Source organism: Bufo bufo, chromosome 9 (assembly GCF_905171765.1).
Source record: "Bufo bufo chromosome 9, aBufBuf1.1, whole genome shotgun sequence".
Classification (NCBI taxonomy): Eukaryota; Metazoa; Chordata; class Amphibia; order Anura; family Bufonidae; genus Bufo; species Bufo bufo.
This window is the reverse complement of record NC_053397.1, coordinates 197,800,422-197,822,886: the sequence shown is the minus strand read 5'-3', so window position 1 is coordinate 197,822,886 and position 22,465 is coordinate 197,800,422. Positions and strand designations below refer to the sequence as shown.

At 46.4% G+C, this 22,465-nt stretch overlaps 1 protein-coding gene across 2 annotated transcripts in view; it reads right to left on the bottom strand.

The window, feature by feature from the left end:
- The window catches only part of SLC1A7 (solute carrier family 1 member 7), a 99,610-nt gene that overhangs the window by 3,092 nt on the left and 74,053 nt on the right, over nt 1-22,465 (bottom strand). Inside the window, exons 8-11 of one of the 2 annotated variants that reach the window (XM_040406985.1) lie at nt 19,828-20,022; nt 18,991-19,125; nt 13,246-13,337; nt 6,500-6,516 (exon numbers count right to left, since the gene is read on the bottom strand). In XM_040406985.1, the coding sequence (XP_040262919.1) occupies nt 6,500-6,516; nt 13,246-13,337; nt 18,991-19,125; nt 19,828-20,022 (439 nt within the window). Of the gene's footprint in view, nt 1-6,499; nt 6,517-13,237; nt 13,338-18,990; nt 19,126-19,827; nt 20,023-22,465 lie in introns of both variants that reach the window. The other variant, XM_040406986.1, reaches the window with a different exon arrangement.

Genomic DNA, 22,465 nt, shown 5'->3' with positions numbered 1-22,465 from the left:
AGAACTGTGAAGGCTTTTATAGGTGTCGTTTGGCAAACCCTAATCTGACCTTCCTGTTTTTGAGGCTCACCAATGGTTTCCATCTTGTGGTGAACCCTCTGTATTCACTCTGGTGAAGTCTTCTCTTGATTGTTGACTTTGACACACATACACCTACCTCCTGGAGAGTGTTCTTGATCTGGCCAACTGTTGTGAAGGGTGTTTTCTTCACCAGGGAAAGAATTCTTCGGTCATCCACCACAGTTGTTTTCCGTGGTCTTCCGGGTCTTTTGGTGTTGCTGAGCTCACCGGTTTGTTCCTTCTTTTTAAGAATGTTCCAAACAGGTGTTTTGGCCGCGCCTAATGTTTTTGCTATCTCTCTGATGGGTTTGTTTTGTTATTTCAGCCTAATGATGGCTTGCTTCACTGATAGTGACAGCTCTTTGGATCTCATCTTGAGAGTTGACAGCAACAGATTCCAAATGCAAATAGCACACTTGAAATGAACTCTGGACCTTTTATCTGCTCATTGTAATTGGGATAATGAGGGAATAACACACACCTGGCCATGGAACAGATGAGAAGTCAATTGTCCCATTACTTTTGATCCATTAACAAGGGGGAGGCACATATGCAAACTGTTGTAATTCCTGCACCATTCACCTCATTTGGATGTAAATACCCTCAAATTAAAGCTGACAGTCTGCAGTTAAAGCACATCTAGTTTATTTCATTTCAAATCCATTGTGGTGGTTTATAGAGCCAAAAATGTTAGAATTATGTTGATGTCCCAATATTTATGGACCTGACTGTATATGGGGGACATTACAAATACAAGGGGTACTATGATGACATTTCTATACAAGGGCCACTAAGGGGGGCCATAATTTATACTTGGAAGCACTAAGTGGGCCTTATTTATACTGGAGGCACTAAAGGGCCATTATTTCTACTGGAGGCACTATGGGGGCCATTATTTCTACTGGGGGCACTGTGAGAGGATTAATATATTTTGGGGGCACTGTGGGGGGATTAATATATACCGAGGGCCCTGTGGGGGGGCATAATATATATACAGGGTGGGCCATTTATATGGATACACCTTAATAAAATGGGAATGGTTGGTGATATTAACTTCCTGCTTGTGGCACATTAGTATATGTGAGGGGGGAAACTTTTCAAGATGGGTGGTGACCATGGTGGCCATTTTGAAGTCAGCCATTTTGAATCCAACTTTTGATTTTTCAATAGGAAGAGGGTCATGTGACACATCAAACTTATTGGGAATTTCACAAGAAAAACAATGGTGTGCTTGGTTTTAACGTAACTTTATTCTTTCATGAGTTATTTACAAGTTTCTGACCACTTATAAAATGTGTTCAATGTGCTGCCCATTGTGTTGGATTGTCAATGCAACCCTCTTCTCCCACTCTTCACACACTGATAGCAACACCGCAGGAGAAATGCTAGCACAGGCTTCCAGTATCCGTAGTTTCAGGTGCTGCACATCTCGTATCTTCACAGCATAGACAATTGCCTTCAGATGATACGAGATGTGCAGCACCTGAAACTACGGACACTGGAAGCCTGTGCTAGCATTTCTCCTGCGGTGTTGCTATCAGTGTGTGAAGAGTGGGAGAAGAGGGTTGCATTGACAATCCAACACAAAGGGCAGCACATTGAACACATTTTATAAGTGGTCAGAAACTTGTAAATAACTCATGAAAGAATAAAGTTACGTTAAAACCAAGCACACCATTGTTTTTCTTGTGAAATTCCCAATAAGTTTGATGTGTCACATGACCCTCTTCCTATTGAAAAATCAAAAGTTGGATTCAAAATGGCTGACTTCAAAATGGCCGCCATGGTCACTACCCATCTTGAAAAGTTTCCCCCCTCACATACTAATGTGCCACAAACAGGAAGTTAATATCACCAACCATTCCCATTTTATTAAGGTGTATCCATATAAATGGCCCACCCTGTATATTGAGGGCCTTGAAATGGCCTTGGGTTTAAAAAAAAAAGCTAATAAAACCTATCAATTTTTAACGGCTGTTAAAAACGGATAGATGGCCAGGAAATAGATGCACACACTGATGCAAACTGACAGTTTATCTGTTTTTAAATGGGTTGTCCAGGCATTTAATATTGATGACCTATTCTCAGGATAGGTCATCAATATCAGACTGGCGGGGGTCCGACACCCGGCACCCCCGCCGATCAGCTGTATGAGGAGACGGAGCGCAGTGTGCACGTGCCCTCTCCCGTCTCTATTCCTGTTCACCGCTGCTGTATGTCTATGGCAAATGAGCAGCCAACAGGAAGAGAGAAGGAGGACAGCACATGCACACTGCGTGCGCCTTCTCCTCATACAGCTAATCGGCGGGGGTGTCGGACGCGCCGTCTCCTCATACAGCTGATTGGCGTGGGTGTCGGACCCCTGCCAATCTGATATTGATGACCTGTCTTGAGGATAGGTCATCAACATTAAAAGCCCGGACAACCCCTTTAATGACTATATTCCATCTGCTCAGAGGTCGTGTCTGCTTTTGCATCTGAGCTCCGCTAAAGTGAAACGGGTTGAGCTCGGTCATCCACTTCGTCCCAAGTGACATCAGACACCCCCAGCCAAGAGTCGGTGGGTGCGTCAGACACAATTAGGGGCTTCATCATTATCGGGAGAAGAGGGTGGCAGCTTGCCCGTGAGGCAGCGCCGAAGCCAGCAAGTCGCTAGCATGGCCGGGAGTCAGCAGGGTGGCAGCAGTGGGAGGTCGGGAGCCAAACGTGCCTGGGGTAGACCACCTGCTTCACAGGAGCCTACCTGCCTGGAAAGTAGTGGTGCAGGGGTTCATGGAAGCAGCGGCGGTAGCAGTCAGTCAGTGCGGAGTGTTGGGGGTAAAATCACCTACTCGGTGGTGTGGCAGTTTTTTGTTAAGCCACCAGAGGAGTTGAACATGGCCATTTGTAGAATCTGTAGGCAGAAGGTGAAGTGTGGCCAGGGTGGCAATGTTGGCACCACGGCCCTGCGTCAACATATGCAGCGTCACCATAAAGTGGCCTGGGAGAACCGTGGCTTCGATGTGATGGTACAGCCTGCTGCAGCAACCGCTGCATCACCCAGTGGCACGCACCCGATTTCAGGCAGTCAAGGCTCCACCACCTCAGCCGAAGGGAGCTGTCTGTCCTTCCCATCATCTGCTGGTCTTGATGCTCCTGCTCCTCCTCCAACTCCTCGTCAGTCATTCCGTCAGCAATCGATCACTGAAGCGATTGTCAAGAGACAACAGTATACGTGCACTCATCCAACGGAGCGGAAGCTGAATGTGCTCCTGGCCAAGTTACTGGTGCTGCAGTCCCTCCCTTTTCAAGTGGTCGACTCTGCACCTTTCAGATAACTGATGGCTTGTGCCAAGCCGAGTTGGAGAGTCCCAAGCTGTTATTTCTTTGCCAAAAAGACAGTACCAGCCCTGCACACGTATGTAGAACAGAAGGTGGGCCAGTCCTTGAGCCTGTCGGTGTCTGCCAAAGTGCACGGCAGCGTGGACGTGTGGAGCTGTAACTACGGTCAGGGACAATACATGTCCTTTACGGTCCACTGGGTGAATGTGGTTCCTGCACAGCCACACCAGCAACTTGGCCAGGTGACGCCACTTTCGCCTCCAAGTTCTCACGCCGTTGGTCCTGTGACAATGCCTGCTTCTGCCTCATCATCCTCCACTGTGTCCTCAGCCTCCACTGCAGGGACAATTCACAGTGCCCCTCCAGAATACCACATGTGCAGGGCACGGCGGTGTCACGCTGTTCTGCACCTCGTTTGCCTGGGCGAACGGAGTCACACAGGGGAGGAACTGCTCCGTGTCCTTCATGAAGAAATCGAATCCTGGCTTTCTCCCTGACAACTCAAAATCGGAACCATGGTGACAGGCAACGGGAAAAACATGGTGTCGGCGCTGCATCAAGGAGGGCTGAGCCATGCGCCCTGCATGGCAAACGTGTTCAATCTGATTGTCAAGAGGTTCCTGAAGTCTTCCACTCATCTGCAAGACATCCTAAAAATGGCCAGATAACTTTGCATGCACTTCAGCCAATCGTACACCGCAAAGCACACCCTCCTTGAGCTGCAGCGGCAGAATGGCGTCCCCCAACATAAGCTGATGCGATGTGTTCACCCGTTGGAATTCCACCCTCCATATGTTAGACCGACTATACGAACAGAGAAAGGCCATAAACAATTTATTGGTGATGCAAGCGGACAGGAGTACTCCCCTGTGTAACTTTGATGTCAGCCAGTGGCAGATCATGCGTGACACCTGCCTTTTGCTCAGGCCCTTTGAGGAGGCCACGTTATTTGTCAGTCGCCAGGACTACAGGAGGAACAACGTCATTCCACTGCTTTATGACCTGGAACAGATGCTGGTAAAACTGTCTGGTCAGGGGACTGGAGACGTGGTGCCGAGCAGTGCCATCTTAAGAGCATTATAGGCCCCCGGGCAATACAGTGCACTGGGGCCCTGTCTACACAATCACGCACTAGAATAAAAATGCAAATTATCAATAAGGCGATATTTATTGGTACTTTCAACAAAATCAGTGTTTAATATAGGAATAATATATAGGGGGGGCACAAAGATACCACAGTCAAAAATGGGGGGGCAAAAACAAAATAAGTATATATAAATAAGATTACAAAATATGAGAGAATTGCGGTATGCAGGGATACATTTATAATAAAACTATTTACTTACAAAAGAAGCTGTTCAATCGTCTGCTGTGCCGTCCTCTGCTTGCTTCCGCGGATTCTTTCCCCTTCTTTCTGTCTCTCGTCAGTGCGCAGGCGCACTGTTATGGTGGATCTGTGGAAGACACACTGTTATGGGGGCATCTGTGGATGACAGTGTTATTATGCCTCTCATTAGCCCCCATATGCTGCCTCTCATCATTAGCCCCCATATGCTGCCTCTCATCATTAGCCCCCATATGCTGCCTCTCATCATTAGCCCCCATATGCCTCTCATCATTAGCCCCCATATGCCTCTCATCATTAGCCCCCATATGCCTCTCATCATTAGCCCCCATATGCCTCTCATCATTAGCCCCCATATGCCTCTCATCATTAGCCCCCATATGCCTCTCATCATTAGCCCCCATATGCCTCATCATTAGCCCCCATATGCTGCCTCTCATCATTAGCCCCCATATGCCTCATCATTAGCCCCCATATGCTGCCTCTCATCATTAGCCCACATATGCCTCTCATCATTAGCCCACATATGCCTCTCATCATTAGCCCCCATATGCCTCATCATTAGCCCCCATATGCCTCATCATTAGCCCCCATATGCCTCTCCATTAGCCCCCATATGCCTCTCCATTAGCCCCCATATGCCTCTCCATTAGCCCCCATATGCCTCTCCATTAGCCCCCATATGCCTCTCCATTAGCCCCCATATGCCTCTCCATTAGCCCCCATATGCCTCTCCATTAGCCCCCATATGCCTCATTAGCCCCCATATGCCTCTCCATTAGCCCCCATATGCCTCTCCATTAGCCCCCCATATGCCTCTCCATTAGCCCCCATATGCCTCTCCATTAGCCCCCATATGCCTCTCCATTAGCCCCCATATGCCTCTCCATTAGCCCCCATATGCCTCTCCATTAGCCCCCATATGCCTCATTAGCCCCCATATGCCTCTCCATTAGCCCCCATATGCCTCTCCATTAGCCCCCATATGCCTCTCCATTAGCCCCCATATGCCTCTCCATTAGCCCCCATATGCCTCTCCATTAGCCCCCATATGCCTCTCCATTAGCCCCCATATGCCTCTCCATTAGCCCCCCATATGCCTCTCTCCATTAGCCCCCCATATGCCTCTCTCCATTAGCCCCCCATATGCCTCTCCATTAGCCCCCTTATGCCCCCAGCAGCCACATTTTCTTATAAAATAAAAAATCACTTACCTCTCCTGCTCCTGGACGCCGCCTGCCTCTCCTCAGTCGACTCTGTGCTCTGAACTGGCGCGCACAGCGTGAGGTCACAGAGCGCCCTCACGCTGTGCGCAGCCCTGCACAGCCGACAGCCGAGGACCAGGAAGTGGTGAGTACAGAGCGTTCACCACTTCCTGGTCTCTCGGTTCTAATGAGCGCTTCCATAATGGAAGCGCTCATTAGTATTCAACTGGGGGATGACGGTTGGGAAGTTGGCTGGTGGGTTCACTGGGCAGGCGGGCCCCCAGGCAAGTGGGGCCCCCGGGCAACTGCCCAGCGTGCCCATTCGGAAAGACGGCCCTGGTGCCGAGATCTCATGGCCACATGAGCCCTGTGGGGGCTGAACTGGAGGAGGAGGAGGAGGACGACGACGACATCGGAGCACAAGCAATGTGAAGCAAAAGGTGGTTTTTCGACACAAGTGACAGAAGAGGAGGAGCAAGAGCAGTCAGAGAAGCTACAGGGCGATGAGGAAGATGAGGCAGAGGACCCAGACACACCGTGGCAGTGTAACATCCCAGAGTTATATTACTAAACTCTTTCTCCCCGCTACTATTTGTTGGTAACGTGTGCATTGTTATCCTGTGTAATTTTACATCACATTCTCACAAATGTGCATTTTCTAAGCCTGTTACATGTATTTGCTGTAATTTCCATGTACACCAGCAGGTGGCAGCAATGTTTAGCAAGACCTTAGTAACAGTTTAGCATATCCTGCCTCATGGGTTGGAAAGGAAGTTAGTGTCAGTGTGCCAGCCACCCCTGCTAGGGGAAGGCTGTGCTGGTAGGAGCTCCCAGAAATAGGGATCCCAGACCAGGATTGAGTCTCGGCTGAGACCAAAGATCTTCATCCCCAGTCTGAGCCTTCAGCCTCAGATTGTTGACAAGCAAGCAGCACCTCCAGATCTCCAGGAAGAGCCATTCCCTGTGAGCATAACTGTGAGTAACATCCAGAGACCAGATGAAGCCAAATTCCTCCTCAGCTAGTCAGTCCCATACACAGCAGAAGATAGACAGAGCAGAAGACAGATTCCTGCCATATTCTCCAGGCATATGATAGAAGCAGAAGAGATAGTAATCCCTGCCATATATTGCCAATACCTGCTGGGACCCAAGACTATTGCTGTATCTCATGTGGATTAATGCTGCCTCCAGTAAAGACAAGTTGAATTATATTCCAAGTCTGGATCTCATTCATTGCTACCAAAATCCTCAATTACTCCTACTAGCAACACTCATTTTATTGCAAGTGAGCCAGGATCCAGGAGTCCAGCCGTACCAAGGCAGGAGACATCGTTGACACTATACCTACTACTACACAGAGACATTACACCACTCTGGCATTCCTCACCTGGTACGTGAGTTGCAACATCTTAAAGGGCCCTGTGTTAGTACCCTGCACACGCTGCAATTGGCATCACGAACAAAAAACATAGACTATTATACCCATATCCGGACCCACTGCATATTTTGGCGTCCGCCTAACCGTACCACGGTCCGGCTCATTGCAGCAGTATGCAGTGGAGATGGAGGCAGGGAGTCCCTCCGAGTCACTTGCGCAAATTGCCCGCTGCATGCTCACTTGCTTGTGTAGTGACAGCCGAATTGTCACCATTCAGCAGAGGGATGACTTCTGGCTCTCCAACTTGTTGGACCCTCGCTACCGGTCCAAAATGGGGGCCTTTTTTGCTGAGACGGAGGACAAACTGAACTACTATAGAGACATCCTATGTAGTCAGTTGGCCTCTACCTATCTGTGCCATCATCCATCCTATCACAGGTCTGACTGGGGGGCCGTCTGCGCTCACGTTCCTCTGCCATGGCTGCTGTGGCGGGAAGGGGGGGGGGTAGGAGCAGTTCCAGCTCCATCAGCAGCAACTTGAATCTAGAGTCGCTGATGAGCATCTTTCTTCACCCGCCTAGTGAAGAAACTACTCACCAGCAGCAGCAGCTAGATCTGGAGCAGAACCTGAACCAGCAGGTGGTGGCATACTTGGACAGCACCCTGCCACCCCACATTGAATATCCGCTGGACTACTGGGCAGCCAAACTGGATTTGTGGTACTTGTCTAAGCGTTTAATAGAACAGGTTCTGTAGGTATCTATGTGGAATCAGCTGCCGACCGTGTAAAAGGAGTGCACTTCTTCTTGACGCTTGCATTGACCTGTAAGGCTGAGTTCACACTTGAGTTATTTGGTCAGTTTTGGCCTTATGACTGCCCAAATAAGTGAAGTGTGCAGTGTTTCTAGGAGCGACGCCTGTCATCTGCATGTCATACGGACTCACAATATTGTTTCACTACCACAGCAGACTCCCTATGCGTGTTACTGCAAGGCACAGTGTTCTACACCACTATCAAGGCTCTCTGCAGCCAGGAAATAGCCATTTTTTAACGCGATTCGCCACAAATAAATTTGGATCGAACCAAATTTTTTCCAAAAATTTGCCAAACCGGCCGGATTGAGTTTTTGAGGAATTCGCTCATCTCTAATCGCAATGTAACGGGGCTGACACTGCTGGATTGTTTTCAATTCACGTGTTGCGTGTTGAGCCCTATTACATTACAATACTTGGGTGCAACAGAGGGCACGTGACACAGGTCGTTCCCAAAATCGCCATGCAGCCGTACCCTTATACTCAATTAGAAAGCATCTTTACTATTAAAATCTGCACTAGCAAAAGCATACCACCTCAGAGACCTCGAGTACCCCAGCTGAGCCATCCTAACTGAGCCGGCCCGCGTTCCCTTGTTACTGAGCTCATTAATACACGGCCCCTCGTTTCCTTCCTATCCCGCCCTGTAGAGTCCAAATTAACTCTTGCAATGATTAAGGGATCAGCATCGCTTACTAAAAGTATGATGATGTCACCAAACCCAATCTGAACACAGATCGTAGTGGATAAAGCAGGTCATATATCATCTTCCCCCAAAAAAACGTACAGTCCCTCACATCTAAACAGCAGATGCCATAGAAGCTGCCTTACCGGATGGAAAAGGTTAATATAAATATCTCTTGATTTCCCGTCAGAGACGCCCAAAGTCAAAGAATTTCCAGATTTCCGTTCTAACTCACAACAGGTTGAAAGATCAGTAAAAAAGAGTCCCAGACATGAGGAAACAAAGGGGCAGACACAGATGGCGGGGAGAGAGTGACATGATAAATGCAAAGAGGGAAGCCTTATTCACATTGAGATAAATCTTGTGCCGAGGGAATGATGGGGGGCATCTAGAGGGTATTGGGTAGATAGTAGAAGAAGAATATTGGAGAGACAGAAATATACTTGCTGCAAAGACATAGAATTTCCCTTAGCAAATAACCTATAAGGTTGCAAAGAGTAACCATGCAATCGGGGGATTCTCAGTACTGATCCTGACAGGGGCGTACAGAGACCCCATAGAAAAAATTGAATTGTCCCCCCGGTTTCCTAATACACGTGCGTCAGTCACTCCCATGCAATGCAGAAACGTCCCGGATTTCTGAATAATTTATGTTTTATGTCTTTTGATTAAAGAGGACCTGTCACCAACAAAGCGCAGTGCAATCTGACAGCACCATGTGATCGGGCAGGAGGAGCTGAGCAGATCTATATATATTTTTGCGGGAAAAGACTCAGCGAGCAGACTCAATTGTCTGCTCGCTAGTGGAGGAGACCGCTGCTATTACATGCAGCGATCCCCTCTGCAGAATGGGGAGGGGCAATCGCGATGCCATCGCTTGTCCCCATGTTGCCTAGTGGTTTGCCAGCGGCAGATCATTTTTAGGGCTCATGCACATGAACATATTTTCTTTCCGTTTCCATTCCATTCATTTCAATGGATCCTCCAAAAAAAAACGGAAGTTACTCCGTGTGCATTCCGGTTACATATAGATCCACTTGTCCGTTCTGCAAAAGAATGGAACATGTCCGGACAAGGATAGGATAGGGGCCAGTTTTTCCGTTCCGCATACAGATGTCATCCGTATTTTGTGCAGATCCATGTTTTGCGGACCGCAAAATACATACGGTCATGTGCATGAGCCCTTAGACAGCCCGACCTGCCGCCTGCAAACGCTAACCCCTCCCTCCAGTACCGATGGGTATTCACAGAGCTGCAGATAGAAATATATAAATTACCGTTTTTTTTCCCCCTACAAAAATATTCATTAATCTGCAGAAATTTTAATGGGGTATTTCTATCTCAGAAATTGATGACATATTACTAGAATATTCTATCAATGTCAGATAGGTGCAGGTCCCACCTCTGGAACCCACTCATCTCCAGAAAGGGGCCCCTGAAGTGAAAGGCGGGCCACGCTCTCCATTCACTGCTATGGCAGTTTTGAAAAGAGCCGAGTGAACAAGCTCATATATTTTTGGAAGACCCATAGCAGTGAACACAGGGTGGTCTGTCCTTCACTTCATGGATCCCACCCTGGAGCGGGTACCAGAGGTGCACCTATCTGACATTGATGGCATATCCTAGCGATAGGAAATACCCCTTTAAAATTTTGTTTGCTTAATCAAGATGTGGGACCCTCACCTATCAGAGATCCTAGTGATATGCCATCAATGTCTGAGATGGGTATTCCCCTTTAATTTTAAAAACTGCAATAAAAAACTCACTTACTTTATCCGACTTCCATGTCAGGTGTTTCATAAATATGGGGCTCATTCTGACCACCATATTTATCAATGTGTTCTCCCCCAGACAACTGGCATAAATCCCCTGATAAATCTCCTGCTTCCCATGTCTTACAAAGCTGTCTGCCTGCAAGACTAATGCTAGTCTATGGTGTTGCACTGCGACATGCTGCGACTGCGACACGACAATAGCGAAAGATGGATTTTTCTGCAACCGTCGCAGTCGCAGCATGTTGCATTGCGACACCATAGACTAGCATTATAAAAATTGTCGCGCGACATTGTTGCGACATCAATGTCCCGCGACACATGTTGCAGTGCAGTTGTGCCCTAGGTGTCTCGCGACTTATTGTTGCGCGACACATGTCGTCGTGTAGCCCTAGCCTTACATTTACTTTTGTGCCATGTGTGAAGACTTATTGATACTGATTACTGGATTGATTATTGCATTTTTCTTACTTTATGCTAATAAGACACACTTTTTTCATTTTTTTAAAATCCGGGTTAATACCTGAGCGTATTCGATAAGCGCTGTTTACAGGCGTTTTTGTTTTTTCGAAACGCGCGTCGTACGTGCGTTCTTGTTGCTATTGACCACAGAGGCGTACAATGAAAAACAGAGGTGTTACGCGCGACAATACGCCCCAAAGAAGCTCCTGTACTTCTTGGGGCGTAGGGCGTTTTACAGCGCGTTCGTACGCGCTGTAAAACGCTCAGGTGAGAACCATGCCCATAGGGAAACATTGGTTTTTGCCTGTTGAGCATTTTACAGCACGTAGGAACGCGCTGTAAAACGCTCAGGTGTGAACCTAGCCTAAAGGGATCTGTCGCCGATCTTGACATGTCTGTTTTTCACTAAATCCTTATCTTTTTAAAAAAAAATAAACTGTAGTGTCAATCTTCTGGTATTCCTCCTTTCATTCTGTTGATTCATTACTAGTTACACACATATACATATACACAGTTGCTGCCAGGGACGTAGCTAAAGGCTCATGGGCCCTGGTGAAAGAGTTCAGCTTGGGCAGTGCTTTGTGGCCAGGGTCAAAAATTTAAATGGCAAATTCTTGACCTTAACCCTTCCCTCCAGCGGGAGGTGTAACTTGACCAGCATGCACTTTCTATAATTCTGGTGTCTTCTTATGCGGCACAAGGGTCTTTGGGCCCCTCAGGCTCCTGGGCCCAGTAGCGACTGCTACCTTTGCACCCCCTATAGCTACGCCCCTTGTTGCTACACAATATGACTGTTGTTATGATTTGGATATAATGGAGGCCATTTTGGCACCATAGATGACACAAATTAAAGCTGGCCCAGCATGCATGTGGAACCTGCACTCCCTGAATTATATGGTGGCCGTCATGGCACATAACAGGTAGAATTTAGTGTTAGAACCCGTCTTACAGAGATCGCCTTGACGTGTGGAAGACGGGCTCAAATAATTTTGTACAAAATGTATTTGCCAAGCATCTCTAATTTATAAGTATAGCACTAGCAATTATTATGCATTTTTGTACTTTATTTGGTTGCATATTGCATGTTTTGTTTTACACTGTTGTTATGATTTGGAGAATACATCCTGGAATCCCCAACACAACTCCCACTCGCTGCGAGTTCCCAAAAGGTGTTTTCAAGCCCCCAGCCCAGACACTTTGAGTATGTTTACATTACATTTACAATTAATTGCTATGGACACAATTGGGAGCATTTTTTATTATTGTGTTTTATCTTAAAAAAAAAATCTTATAAAAAGTTTATATTTTTTTCAATCTGGCTTTATTTATTTTTTTTAAATCAACGGTTTGCTTCCTAGAGCCTTCAGTTTCGCTGGCTTTGCAGACTGTTCCTTCTCCTTCGAAGTGAAACTCTCCAGAGAGCTGCTCTGTCATCTCGATCTGTAGGCTCACGTCTAAGTTCCCTAACAGCTCAAGACCCGTCATTTAGAGAGGACCTTTCACTTGTAAAAACTATGTGAACTAAGTATGCTACCATGTAGAGCGGCGCCCGGGGATCTCACTGCACTTACTATTATCCCCGGGCGCCGCTCCGTTCTCCCGTTATGCCCTCCGGTACCTTTGCTCCTTAAGTTATAGTAGGCGGTGTCTTCCCTTGTCCTGTGGGCGTCTCCTTCTCCTAGGCTGGAGTGCTGGCCAATCACAGCGCACAGCTCACAGCCTGGGAGTTTTTTTTCTCCCAGGCTGTGAGCTGTGCGCTGCTATTGGCCAGCGCTACAGCCTAGGAGAAGGAGACGCCCACAGGACAAGGGAAGACACCGCCTACTATAACTTAAGGAGCAAAGGTACCGGAGGGCATAACGGGAGAACGGAGCGGCGCCCGGGGATAATAGTAAGTGCAGTGAGATCCCCGGGCGACGCTCTACATGGCAGCATACTTAGTTCACATAGTTTTTACAAGTGAAAGGTCCTCTTTAAGCTGAATTATGACCTGCATGACAAGATTTTTAGCCTAAATGAGTGTTTATAAGCTTTCAAGGGTTACAGATCGGGCGTTGAAGTAGCTTTCTGATGGGTTTCACAGAGAAGGAGAAGAAACGGTCTGCTGCAGAAGGCAAACTGTAGAAATGTTTTAATAAAATTTAAAAACAAAAAATGCCCCCACAGCCTTTAAATAGCAGTGTTGTCAGGCTTTACCTCCTCACTCTGCTTGGCAAAGTCTTTCCTGCAGATATGAGCCATGATCCCGGCGGCCAATGCATCTCCCAGCACATTAATCATGGTCCGGAAACGGTCTCTATTAAAATATAATATTGCTGTTTATTATTCACTTTTGTCTTTATGTTTTATCTCTTTTGTGTATGGTATTTTTGTGTAGTGTGTAGTCTTGTACAGGCAAAGTTTAAGGGGGTCATTTACTATACTGAAATACGCGAATTTCAGGCGCAGGTGGCGGCACAGTTATCTGAGACTTCGCCCCGCTCACGCCAGGTCTAAATAAGTGGGCGTGACATAGGCGGGGAAGGGGACAGGCCAGAAGGCACGTCTCATTCATCATTCTCTATGCCTGGTTTAGACGTAGAAAATGGTCTAAATGTAAGACAGCTCGGAAGCTGTCCTACATTTAGAACTGGCGCTGGATCCGCCGAAGTTATGGAGAGGCCGGCACCTCTTCATAAGTTCGGCGGATCCACTGCCAGCACACAGCCTTTATTAAGACTGTCTTTTGGTGTTTGTGATATATTCCATGGGAGATTCTGGAATTTCAATTGTGGTCATTTTAAGGGAGTTTTCCTGTTTAGAAAATGAATTTTATATAGACTTTTAGGGAATTCTGAATTACTAGATGGGTTCCTCTGTCCATGCCAGAGCAGAAAGTGCTTAGGAAGAGCGTCTCTCTTTCTCTGGAGGACCTTTCCTGTCCAGTATTACACAGACAACTCGTTGATTGGAATGGACACTGTGCAATGCCTCATATTTCCTGCGGTGGAGCTGTAAGGAAACTGAACGCTTGCAGACAGATTTCTCCACAGATTAGAGCCGATCACTGAGGATCCCAGTAGGGAGGCACTTTGTGATCAGCTTCTAACAAATAAGAAGTCCAGAGAACCCTTTAAAATCTTATTCATTGAGGTTCTTTATTTTTCTTCCAAGCTTTTCAAGAGTTTGAATAACAGTAGAAGGACTGTCCACATGTTACACCAGTATTGTACAGAGAAAAGTCCATGGTTGGGGTAAGAGAAGTCTATAGGCACCATGGGGAGTATAGATTACAAGTAATCTAGGCTGGAACTCTGGGGGATCAGTGGCGTAGGCACATATGTGGCACCTGAGGCTGTCTCACACTGGAACCTCAATGGCTTGCAAATGGAAGATATACATAGTTGTGGATTGTGAGCTCCTATGGTATGGATCTCCTGCTGTATCTGCAGTACCTCACAACTAGGTCCATGCAAACTGTTAATTTGGTACATTACTAAAACGATTAATGCTTTTATGTATTCCCAAAAGCTGTCTGTAGGGGGCACTGTATATTTAATCATGTCCTCACTCAGCTGAGGGAACTAGCTTTCCCCTCTGAGGGAGGAGCTTTCTAGCTAGTTTTTCATCAGCCGGTACGGTTTAGCTGGGCCTGCAGTGCCTATAAACCTGTGTGATGAAAGAGACTATTTCTTCAGTAGAAACAGCTTTCCTGTGAAATTGAGAATCCCGGAGTGAAAGAAGAACAGATATATAGAGACTGGTTAGGGTCACACGGCCATGCACGCTGGGCCTGTTTCATGCTGCCGGCAGGCTGTTCTGGCATAAAATGCCGGGAATTGGACAGAGAAAAACCACTGTGCGCAGCGGTATTTGTTCAGCCATTTCTCAGCATATTAGCCGGATTGCGAACCATTCACCGCCAGACCCCATTATAGTTAACAGGGCCGGACGGCATTCCGGCAGCGTCCGGCAATGCTGGATCCGGCTGGACGCAGAAGCAAGTGTGAAACAAGCCTTAGCAAGGTATTTGCCCGTTTTGGCTATAGACTTTGCTGCTTGTGGAAGGATTAGTAGTTTACGGCACCTTTCACACATAGATAGTGGATTGGCAGACCATTTGTAGTATTTGCACTTCGCCGTGGGAACAGCAGAGAGTTTTGCACGCCTGCGATCATCTTGGAAAGTTTGTAAAGTGTTTCGAAAGAGCTGAGGGACTACTGCCCCTATTATCATCATCGTTGCTGTTTGCCTCTATACACCTATTTGGAAGGGACTGCACTGTGCATTGCCTTGGAACTGTGCCTTTATACTGTTGGATGTACCAAAAATCCCATTTTCACTTTAGTAAAGAGAGACTTTTTTACAACTGGCCTGGTTACTGTCTCTAGCACCATATATTCCAGCCATTGTACCCTGCACCTCCTGCCTTGCACTCTGAAAAAATACTTAACATCAAGGGCACCCCCATCACCACCAGACAGGAGCCCCAACATCAGGATGCAACCGAGGGAAGAAAGGGTGTGTCCTCCTGTCACCGGCCTTAGGGAGCCTTGTTGTGAGTTTGTTGCATATCTTTTTACTCTTTTCTTTGTAGCTGCTTTTGTGCTCAGACTTTTATCATGGTGTATATTGTATGTGTATTGTATTAGGTATCTAAGTGTTGTTCAGTATAAAAAAAAATACAGTGGAAAGGCCTTGTGTTCTGTAAGAATAATCAAGTTGTGTAAAAAAAAAAAAAGAAGTCAAGTAACTTCAGTACTATGTGGCAGACATCTGTGTAATAGGAGCATCTGCTCCACAGTTGTGCTTCCATCAGTCACACAATCAAGTCTAGTGAATCCGCTGATCCCCACATTGTAACAATGTAACTGCGGCCAATATATTATCTGACGGGCTACTGTATAGACAAACCGCATCTGTAATAAACTCCTGGCTGTAAAATTATTATTAGCGATGAATTCATTGCATTAGTGAAGTATTCGGGGCGACCCATGACTTTTACATTTACTTTTGTACCACATTTGGAGACTTATTGATATTGATTACTGGATTGATGATTGCACTTTGTGTACTTTATGCTAATATGACACCTTTTTCATTTTTTTTTTACAGGGATCTGTCACCGCTGTTGACATCTCTGTTTTAATAACCTCTGCGCCGGTGGTGGATCCATTGAAGTTATTTAGAGTCGCCGGCCACTATATAACTTCGGTGCATCCACCGCCGGTCTAAATCTTGCCGGCGTAGATTATGAACATTTTCTAGGCGTAGAAAATGATAAATGAGATGGCCTGGTGGCCCGCCCCTTCCCCACCCATACCACGCCCCCTTTTTTTTTTACGTGGCCTGAGCGGGGAAAAATCACAGATTGCAACGCAAATATCCAGAAAACTGGCGTATATCAGTTCGTAAATGACCCCCTAAATTCTTATATTTCCTATTTATTGTTAGGGCTCATCATGCACACGACTGCGACGTATTTTGCGCTCAATTGCAGATCCGCAAAACACAGATGCCCCGTGTGTGCGTTCCGCAATTTGCCCATTATAGAAATGCCTATTCTTGTACGAAAAACGGACAAAAACATGACATGTTCTATTTTTTTTGTGGGGCCACGGAACGGATGCGGACAGCACACGGCGTGCTATTGCATCTTTTGCGGCCCCATTGAAGTGAATAGGTCAGCATCCGAGCCGTAAAAAATATGCCGCTCGGATGCGGAGCCAATTGACGGTCTTTTCAATGAGGCCTTATTTCTCCTGCAAATGTATGAATAAGGCTACTTTCACACTAGCGTTCGGAGCGGATCCATCTGATGTTTTATCAGACGGATCCGCTCCTATAATGCAGACGTTTGCATCCGTTCAAAACGGATCCGTCTGCATTATAACTTAGAAAAATTTCTAAGTCTGAAAGTAGCCTGAGCGGATCCGTCCAGACTTTACATTGAAAGTCAATGGGGGACGGATCCGCTTGAAGATTGAGCCATATGGTGTCATCTTCAAGCGGATCCGTCCCCATTGACTTCCATTATAAGTCTGGACGGATCCGCTCGCCTCCGCACGGCCAGGCGGACACCCGAACGCTGCAAGCAGCGTTCAGGTGTCCGCTCACTGAGCGGAGGCTAAACACTGGCAGACTGATGCATTCTCAGTGGATCCGCCTCCATTGAGAATGCATCAGGGCTGGACGGCTGCGTTCAGGGCCGCTTGTGAGCCCCTTCAAACGGAGCTCACGAGCGGACACCTGAACGCAGGTGTGAAAGTAGCCTGAGGCTCCATTCACACGTCCGCAAAATGGGTCCGCATCCTTTCCGCAATTTTGCGGAAAGTGTGCGGACCCATTCATTCTCTATGGGGACGGAATGGATGCGGACAGCACACAGTGTGCTGTCTGCAGCCGCAATTGCGGAGCGCGCCCCCGATTTTGGGTACGCAGCTCCGCAAAAAGATAGAGCATGTCCTATTCTTGTCCGCAGCTTGCGGACAAGAATAGTCATTTCTATGGGGGTGACGGTCTGGTGTGTTGCGGACCCGCAATTTGCGGGTCCGCAACACACCACGGACGTGTGAATGTAGCCTAAGTTGTCAGCTGAGTGTTACCCTTCCCTTTGTTAGTAGGGTGTGTCCCAACATAGTCAGCCACTGTCAGCACTGGTTGTCGGAGTGCGTAAGGGGCACACCCAAAACTGCTAATACCCAGTTGTCAATGGGGGAGATTCATCAAAGCTGGTGTAAAGAAAAAACTGGCTTAGTTGCCCATAGCAACCCATCAGAGGAGCTCTGAAAAATAAAAGGTGGAATCTGATTGGTTGCTATGGGCAACTAAGCCAGTTTTCCTTTACACCAATGTATTTATACATTTCCAGGAGGAATAAAGGAAGAATTGCTCAATGTAGAGTTTTAATAATATTTGCTGTTTTGGGACACACCCTATTAGCAAAAGGGAGAGGTAACCACCAATCAATAATGAAGGTTGGGAAAACACGACAATCGTTGCGCTGAACCCTGTGCAGCAGTGGACCCATTAAACGGAAAGGGGTTGCAGAGCGACTCGCGCGTTGTCGTCACTGTGTCCCCAGAGTCACAAAAGTCCAGGAATGTTGGATTGTTTTTGCAATTCTGGGGTCACAGCCATGACAACTTGCGAATCGCTCTGCAACCCCATTCAGTTCGGTGGCTACAGTGCTACATAACGATCATTATCACGACAAAGATCCCCGTGTAGCCCCAGCCTTAAGGCCTCATTCACACGTCAGTGTTTTGGTCAGTGATTTCCATCAGTGATTGTGAGCAAAAACCAGGAGTGGAGCCTCCACAGGCATAGGGTCCATTCACACGTCCGCAAAATGAGTCCGCATCCGTTCCTCAATTTTGCGGAACAGGTGCGGACCCATTTATTTTACAATGGGGCCGGAATGTGCTGGCCACATCCGCATTTGCGGATCCGCACTTCCGAATCCACACTTACGTTCCGAGCGAACTAGTGTTTTAAGTTCGGCGTCTAAAGTTCAGGTTATCGAAGAATCGCGTTATGGATTCCACTACAACGGAATTTTTCGATAACCCGAACTTTAGACGCGGAACTTAAAACACAAGTTCGCTCAACACTAGTCCTATTCTTGTCCGCAATTGCGGACAAGAAAAGGAATTTTCTATGAGAGCGTCGGCGAATGTGCGGTCCGCAAAATGCAGAACGCACGTTGCCGGTGTCCGTGTTTTGCGGATCCGCAAAGCACATACAGACGTGTGAATGGACCCATAAGGTATAAGGGAAAGATCTGCACCTGTTCTGTGTTTAGAGCCGCACCTGGTTTTGGCTCAAAATCACTGATGGAAATCACTGACCGAACACTGACGTGTGAATGAGGCCTTATTCATACACTTGGAGGAGGAATAACAGAGGAATCTTATTTTCGAATAGACTTATACAGTAAGCTATACGTAGGTTACACCCATAATACTTACAGTGCCCAGTCTACTGCTATGATCAGGGTAATATCGTCAGTCGGCAAGCCGACAGAGGTCAGCACGATCACCATGGTAACCAGGCCTGCTTGGGGAATCCCTGCTGCCCCAATGCTGGCTGCTGTTGCTGTAATGCTTGGAGACAGAAGCAAGACATAAGTAATTTTGACTTTGGGATGAAACACATTAACATAATATATTTTGCGCCTACATAGTTTTGGCTGCTTGCACAGATTATTTAGTATTTGGCAAAATAAAAAATGTGTTGATGACTGGAAACCATTAACAAGCTGGTGCTGTTGACAGATCTTAAAACTTCATCTCAGCCATTACTTTTGTATCCTATTCTAAGTCCGATCAACATATTTACCTAATACTCATTTCTTAATGGGCAGATGGGTTATTAAGGTGATTATTAGCCCGCTGGAGTTCTGCTTCCATTTTCTAAACTTAAAGGGGTGGTCCAACAATTTATAAGCCATAAGCCATAATCACCTTACTTATCCCCTGCTGCTCATGTTCCAAAGTTTCCCTGTCCTCCGTCAGTCTAAACACCCATGCAGGAAATTACTGCTCAGCCAATCATTGGCTAGGGCGGGAAACTGCTGTGGCCTGTCATTGGCTGAGCAGCCGTTTCCTGTGTGTCAAGAGAGAACAGGAAGTAAAGAACAGCAAGGGACCGGGAAGCGTTGGAACAGGAGCAGCGAGTGATTGGTAATGGGCATAGGATTTAATTTATTATTTTACACTATTTTCTTGTGTAATTGGGCAGACAATCCCTTTAAAGTGCTCTGATTTGTTGCAAACTGTTTTAAGAAGAAGGTTTCTTCGGCCTACCTGATGGTAATGATCTGGCCAAAATCAAGCTCATAATTGTTCACTTGTGCAATAAAGATGGCAGCTACTGCTTCGTACAAGGCGGTCCCATCCATATTGATGGTGGCTCCAACCGGCAGCACAAACCTCGCGATACGTCTGTCTATGTGGTTGTTTTCCAGAAGACACTTGAATGTTATAGGCAGCGTGGCAGAACTAGCGAAACACAAAAACGTCATCTCATTATTACGATTGTACAACGCCGTCTATGCCTGTAGACTGTAAGCCTGACTGTTTACCATGGCAACCAGCAGAACCGTGAATGCAGCTCTGCAGCACTCCACAGGCTGTAAACGCTGGATTAGGACGAGATAAGTTGTGCAATGTATTTACAAACTTAAGCTCCTCGCAGAATTCATTCAAGCCTTTCATAAGAGGTTCACGTCGGGATTTATTAACCTAAACCTCAAACCGAAGGCTCCGATGTGGGCATACCATGCCGTACACCACCTATGGATTCCAATATACCACGCGGTATAAGTTATTTTGCAGTGACCCATTTATAGGAAAGCGTTTTCTGCTTCTCTTGCCCATACAGAAGTACAAAAGATATACCAAACATACAATGCATTCAGAAAGTCTTCAGACTCTTTTATATTTTATGTTGCGAATAGGGATGAGCGAATCGACTTCGGATGAAACATCCAAAGTCGATTCGTTTTAATACTGTAAGGCGCAAGTGCTCCGTACAGTATTAGAATGTATTGGCTCCGGTGAGCCGAAGTTATTACTTTGCAAAGTCTCTTGAGAAATTGATTTTACTGTAAAAAACCATTTCCGAACTCGGGTTCGGTTCCAAGGTACTACTTGGAACCGAACCCGAGTTCGGGAAATGTTTTTTTACAGTATAAATCAATTTCTGAAATTATTATGAGACTTCGCAAAGTAATAACTTCGGCTCACCGGAGCCAATACATTCTAATACTGTACGGAGCGCTCGCTCTGTACAGTATTGAAACAAAGTTTTATGAGAATCGACTTCGGATGTTTCATCCGAAGTCGATTCGCTCATCCCTAGTTGGACCTTGTGCTAAAATGAAAATAAATCCAAGTCCCCCCTCCATCATTCTGCGCTCAATACCCCATAATTAGATAGTGAAAACTGAATTTTAGACCTTTTTTTACAAATTAATTAAAAAGGAAAAACTAAAATTCCTCATGGACATAAGTATTTAGACCCTTTGCTATGACACTTGACATTTAGCCTTGGGGCCTCCCATTTCTCTTGATCATCTTTGAGATGTTTCTACACCTTGGATCAGAGTCACTTGTGTTAAATTCAGTTGATGGGACAGGATTTGGAAAGACACGGCTCTGTCTATATAAGATCTCACAGCTGACAATGTATATCACAGCAAAAACCAAGCCATGGCAGGAAAGAACTGCCTGTAGAGGTCAGAGATAGGATTGTGTGGAGACACAAATCTGCAGAAGGGTACAAAAAATACTACTTTACTGAAAGTTTCCATTCTTAAATGGAAGACGTTTGGAACAACCAGGACTCTTCCTAGAGCTGGCTGCCCCACAAAACTAAGTAATTGGGGGGTAAGGACCTTGAAAAAAAGAGGTGGACAAGAACCCAATGGTCACTCTGGCTGAGCATCAAAGAATCTGTGTCCAGATGGGAAAAACTTCCAGAAGGTCAACCATCACTGCAGCACTCCATCAATCTGGGCTTTATGGCCGAGTGCCTCTTCTGAGCAAAAGAAAGCACTCTTGGAGTCCAAGTCATCCTCAGGTCATCAGTATCAGATTGGTGGGGTTCCGACTCGCAGCATCTCCACCAATCATCTGTTTCTGACGCCTTCAGCCCTGGAAACTATACAGTGTATGGAGCTAGAAGTAAACAGCGCCATACACTATGTAGTGGCCGTGCCTGGGTACTGCAGCTCAGCTCCTAGTCAAACGAAGGGGAGCTGAGCTGCAGTATGCTGGTACCAGAAAATAAACAGTGTATAAAGCCTTCTGCTTACACTGTATAGATCATGGTGGCGTGGCTGCCAAAAACAGCTGATTGGTGGGGGCGCTGGGTGTCTACTGATCTGATATTGATGAACTATCCTGAGGATAGGTCATCAATATCTATACTAGCCCAGACAACCCCTTTTAAGATCAATAACACGCAGAGCTGCCTTGAGCTTCCACCTCTTCACACATATTATGCGACTCTATACAAGCCTATGAGGCTTTAGTCCGGTCTGGCTAAAATTAGGGAAAATGTTAACAGAAAGGAGCGCGGTTATCTGTGTTTACCAATGTTTAGATAACATGTCAGGACTATTATCTGTGCAGTCATCCACCGTTAATATGAAACATCTGCCTGGTAGTATCCGCAGGCTATTAGAGCATTATGTAATATAGAGCAGCGATATTACTGCAGAGCACTGACATGGTGTGCCAGGAGCTAACGAAGATAATTGCTTTGGAATCTATACAGAATCTCTAAACAAAGTGATGATGGACAAAAGGAGATAAGCGAACAGGAAGAACGCTGCAAGCTGAAAATATTGCTCCATATTAAACCTGCCCGTAATGCAGTAACCACAGTTATGCTGAACTATATTGAAAGAATTAAAGGGGCATTCCCATGTGGGACATT